The 5,287-nt window shown below is 45.2% G+C and overlaps 1 protein-coding gene across 1 annotated transcript; it reads left to right on the top strand.

Moving 5' to 3' along the window:
- Window positions 1–206: 206 nt before the first annotated feature.
- LOC310773009 (E3 ubiquitin-protein ligase TRIM39-like) lies at window positions 207–1,844 on the top strand (the record flags this gene model as incomplete). The annotated part of the gene is made up of 1 exon (XM_083632942.1): window positions 207–1,844. The coding sequence occupies one exon, from the start codon at window positions 207–209 to the stop codon at window positions 1,842–1,844; it is 1,638 nt and encodes a 545-aa protein (XP_083489068.1).
- Between the last annotated feature and the right edge of the window lie 3,443 nt (window positions 1,845–5,287).

The following is a 5,287-nucleotide window of genomic DNA, read 5'->3' as shown; positions in this document are numbered from 1 at the left end:
CCAGATGGGATGTTTCCCTGTTTTCATTTTCCACTGATACTAGTCAAATGACGTTTTCAGTGAAGTGCAATTTGACTACATAACTCAAAATAACTTTTGATAATATTCCAATAATCTAACGTTGATGTTTTTTATGTGAATATTCAAGCATTGTGTGTTACTGTATTGTTATTTCACATTTTCCCTTTTGGTTTCCGTATCTAGATATGTCTGCTGCCAGCTGTCTCCTATCTGAAGATCAGTTTCTGTGTTCCATCTGTCTGGATGTGTTCACTGATCCAGTCTCCACACCATGTGGACACAACTTCTGCAAGGACTGCATCACTCAGCACTGGGATGTTAATGCCCCATGCCAGTGTCCCATGTGTAAAAAGCTTTTCCACACAAGACCTGAGCTGCATGTCAATACTTTCATATCTGAGATGGCTGCTCAGTTCAGAAAGGCAGCTCAGATGAAAGCCAGCAGCTGCTCAGACCAACCATGTGCCAAACCAGGAGAAGTTCCCTGTGATGTCTGCACTGGGCCCAAACTGAAGGCCCTGAAGTCCTGCCTGGTGTGTCTGGCCTCCTACTGTGAGACTCACCTGGAGCCTCATCAGAAAATGACGGGCCTGAAAAGACACAAGCTGATCGATCCTGTGGAGAACCTGGAAGACAGGATGTGTAAGAAGCACGACAGACCGCTGGAGCTGTTCTGCAAGACAGACCAGATGTTTGTATGTCGGTTCTGCACTGAGTTAGACCACAAGTTACATCAAATTGTTCCTATGGAAGAAGAATATGATAGAAAGAAAACTGAGCTGGGGAAGACAAAGGCTGAAATTCAGCAGAAGATCCAGGAGAGACGACTGAAGATCCAGGAAATCAAACAGTCAGTAGAGCTCAACAAGGAAGATGCAGAGAGAGAGATAGCAGACAGTGTGCGGGTGTTCTCTGCTCTGATGCAGTCTGTGCAGAGAGGCCAGGATGAGCTCATTGAGGCGATTGAAGAGAAGCTGAAAACAACAGAGAAACAGGCTGAAGGCTTCATCAAAGAGCTGGAACATGGAATCTCCAAGCTGATGAAGAGAACCGCTGAGGTGGAGCAGCTCTCACGCACTGAAGACCACCTCCACCTCCTCCAAAGCTTCCCATCCCTGAACACTCTTCCACACACCAAGGACTGGACAGAGGTCAGTGTCCATCACTCATCATATGAGGGGACTGTGAGGAGAGCTGTGGAGAAGTTGGAGGAGACACTCAGGAGAGAGATGGAGAAGCTGCTTGAGGCTGAGTTGAAGGGGGTCCAGCAGTATGCAGTGGAGGTGACTCTGGATCCTGATAGAGCACATCGCTGGCTCATCCTGTCTGATGATGGGAAACAAGTACATCATGGTGATGTAGGGAAGAAGCTCCCAGACAACCCAGAGAGATTTTCTGTCTGTGTCTGTGTTTTAGGAAAGCAGAGCTTCTCTTCAGGAAAGTTTTACTACGAGGTTCAGGTTAAAGGCAAGACTGACTGGGATGTAGGAGTGGCCAGAGGGTCGATCAACAGGAAGGGAACAATCACACTGAGCCCCACGAAAGGCTACTGGGCTATAGTGTTGAGGAATGGAAATGATTATGCAGCTCGTGCTGGCCCTGTTGTCCTCCTCTCTCTGAAGACGAAGCCTCAGAAGCTCGGGGTGTTTGTGGATTATGAGGACGGTCTGGTCTCCTTTTATGACGTAGATGCTGCAGCTCTTATCTACTCCTTTACTAGCTGCACCTTCACTGAGAAACTCTACCCATACCTCAGTCCCTTTCTTCATGGTGATAAAAACTCTGCCCCTCTGATCATCTCTCCCGTCAATCACACATATTAGACCAGCGGTTCCCTGGTGTGCTGTGGCACACTTGTGTGCCATGAGGCAAGTCCAGGTGCGCCGTGGGATTTTGTGACAACCAGGGGTTAAATTGATCTGCCTGGGGCCATCAGCATTAACTTATCTATGTAATTTTGAAGATGAATGTTTTCTTACAATGGAGCTCTCCACTGAGAGAAGACTGAGACAAACTCCCTGTCAGTAAAAAAAAAAGACCACTAAATACTGATGTATCTTGTCTGTTTTTACCTTCCTTCTTCTTTTATCACGAAAAAAAGTTAGTTAAAGTTAAAGGAATGTTAAACTCCAGATTCTGGTTAATGGTAAATTCAGTATTTTTCTTTATATCCTGTTTTTCTTTTATGGTGTTCTCAATGTTGTATAGTATGTATTGTTGTTGTATGTATTGATTTTGTCATGCCCTGGCGTGTTATGTTTGCTCCCTTCTTGGCCAGGTCAGTATTGTAAATGAGATTCATATGTCAATGCTTTTTATCTGGTTAAATAAAGGTTAAATAAAATACTGTAAAATAAAATAAAAAATTACTACTTGTTGCAGCAAACACAGGGATCATTAAAACGTAATTGAATCTAATCACTATATTGCAGGAGTGTGAAAACTACAACTTTTCCTGTTTTATTGTCCAGGTGATAGAAGTTAGCTTGAGCTGACCAAACACTACAAAACATTCAAATGCAAAATAAAAGGGGGCGCTGAGCATGTAAGACGTGTCTCTCTGTGAGCAGAGTTGAGAGAGAGAACTGATTTTCCGGTAACACTTTACAATAACGTACACAAATACTATAGTAGTTACTAGTAAACTAACCATTAACTAATAGCCAGTTAATGAGTAGCTAATGAAAAATTTGGCATTAGTCAATCACTAGTTAATCATAGTTAATGAGTAGGTAGTCATTAGTTAATGATTAGTATCTAATTTTCTGAGTAGAGTAGTTAATCATTACCTAATGATTACTAAATGTCAGCTCGTGAATAGAGTAGTTAATCATTACTTAATGATTCCAAAATGTCAGTGCATGAATGTATTAGTTAATCATTAGTTAATCATACATTGTGAGTATAGTAGTTAATCATTAGTTCATGATTAGTTGTTAGTTCCTTAGTAGAGTAATTACTCATTAGTTAATGGTTAGTCAATGGTCAGTTTGGGAGTATATAGTTAATTGTTAGTTATTCATTACTTAATTACTTAATTATTACCTGTCCATTAGTTACTCTTTTTGTGTACCCTATTGTAAAGTGGTGCATCATACTCAGTAGTTTATGAATACTGAATCATTACTTAATTATTATCTGTCTATTAGTTAGTCTTTTTGTGTACCCTATTGTAAAGTGGTGCATCATACTCAGTAGTTTATGAATACTGAATCATTACTTAATTATTACCTGTCCATTAGTTACTCTTTTTGTGTACCCTATTGTAAAGTGGTGCATCATAATCTGTAGTTTATGAGTACTGAATCATTACCTGTCCATTTGTTACTCTTTTTGCACCCTAATATAAAGTGAAAGATATCCTTATCAAATAAACACTCCCTCCAGGTGAGATTCGAACCCTGAACCCCAAGATTGTTAAATTGTAAGTCTGGTTCTCTACCATCTGAGCTAACCAGCCTGTTGCTTGTTGGAGCCATACTATCGAATGTAGAGCTGGAGACCAAGTATTATAGTTTAAAGGTATATTCCACCCAAATACTACTTTCTGTCCAATTACTTACAAGTACTTAGACATAAGTAGTATTTGGCTGAAACATACCTAAGTACTTGGACCTGAAGTAGTATTTGGATGGAATATACCTTTAAAACTATAAGTACTGGTATTTGGAGAGAAGGTAGTATTTGGGTGGAATATATCTTAAAAACTATAAGTACTTGAACAGAAAGTAGTATGTGGATAGGACATAATACTTAGTCTCTGACTAAGTGGGGGGTGGGGGGTGGACTTACCCAGGCGACCATTGCTGGGCCCCTGTAGCACAACGACCTCACAAGGTTCCTCCTCAGCCAAGCCAAGTCACTGGGGCAATCCATTTGGTGGAAAGGTTTTCTTGCGTTCACTGGGGGTGTGGGGACGCCGCTGTGTCCCGGCCCGGCCTTCTCTCCCACGCCTTATGTGGGGGGGGGGGGGCCGGGGCGGGGGGCATCGGTGCTCTTCATCACTGGTCGAGGGCTGCCGGTTGGTTTAGAACAGTTTAGGTAGGCGATAGATTAGTTACAGCCTAAGGCTGACCTGTTAGTGTTCAGGCAAAGATCAGACTAGAGCAGAGTAGGATAGGCCAGATTAGTCTGTAGACTAGCTAGATACTATGTCCCAGTTAGCTCTGGTTAATGCTTAGAGTAGTCAGTTGTCTGATCTCCCCCCCCCCCTCTCTTTCTCTTTCCCCCGCTCCTTTCCCTTCTTCCCCCTCCTGTTCCCCACTCTCCCACATTTCCCACTCCCCCCCCCCGCACCCTCTCCTTCCATGCTCTTCCCTCCCCCGCCGCCCCTTCCCACGTTCCCCCTGCTCTCCCTCCCCTGCACCCTCCCACCTCTCCTTCTCTGTTCTCTCCTCCTCCCTGTCCTCTCCCCTCTCTCACATTCCCCCTGCACTCCTTCCCCTGCACCCCCCCCACCTCTCCTTCTCTGCTCTCTCCTCCCCTCTGTCCTCTCGGGGGGGGGGGGGGGGGGGGAGGGGGCGGAGAGGTCTGTTCCCTCCCCCGCCTCCTCCTCCCGCGTTCCCCCTGCACCCTCCCACCTCTCCTTCTCTGTTCTCTCCTCCTCTCCCCCTGCACTCCTTCCCCTGCACCCTCCCACCTCTCCTTCTCTGTTCTCTCCTCCTCTCTGTCCTCTCTGGGGGGGGGGGGGGGATGTGGGACGCTCCCCCTGCTTCTCTACCCTGGCTCTCCCTCCCCTGCACCCCCATCTCTCCTTCTCTCCTCCTCCACATTCCTATCTTCTCCCCACCTCCCCCCTCTCCTCCGTCTATATTGCTCATTCTCTCCCCACCTCCTCCCTCCCCCTGCTCTCTTCTCCCCCACACCTCCCCTCCCTTCCCCTCTCCTGCTCTCTCCTCTTGCTCCTCCCCACCTCCTATACCCTCCCCACCCCATCACTCTCTCACATTCCCCCTGCTATTCTCCCTTCTCCTGCGCTCTCCTCTGCTCTCCCCTCATTCCTATATTTTCTATATTATCAATTGTTCAAATGTTATCTTTATTCTGTATATTCTTGTTACTGTGTGTTAGCTAGAATTAGCTAGACATACTTTCTGTGAAGCCCTCTGAGACATGCTTGTGAATTAGGGCTATATAAATAAACTTGACTTGACTTGACTCTACAGACCTATAGTATGGCTCTACCAAATATCAGGCTGGTTAGCTCAGATGGTAGAGAACCTGACTTACAATTTAACAATCTTGGGGTTCAGGGTTTGAATCTCAC

The sequence above is a fragment of the Poromitra crassiceps genome (assembly GCF_964638095.1).
Source record: "Poromitra crassiceps genome assembly, chromosome: 3".
NCBI lineage: Eukaryota > Metazoa > Chordata > Actinopteri > Beryciformes > Melamphaidae > Poromitra > Poromitra crassiceps.
This window is presented reverse-complemented; position numbering and strand designations above follow the sequence as displayed.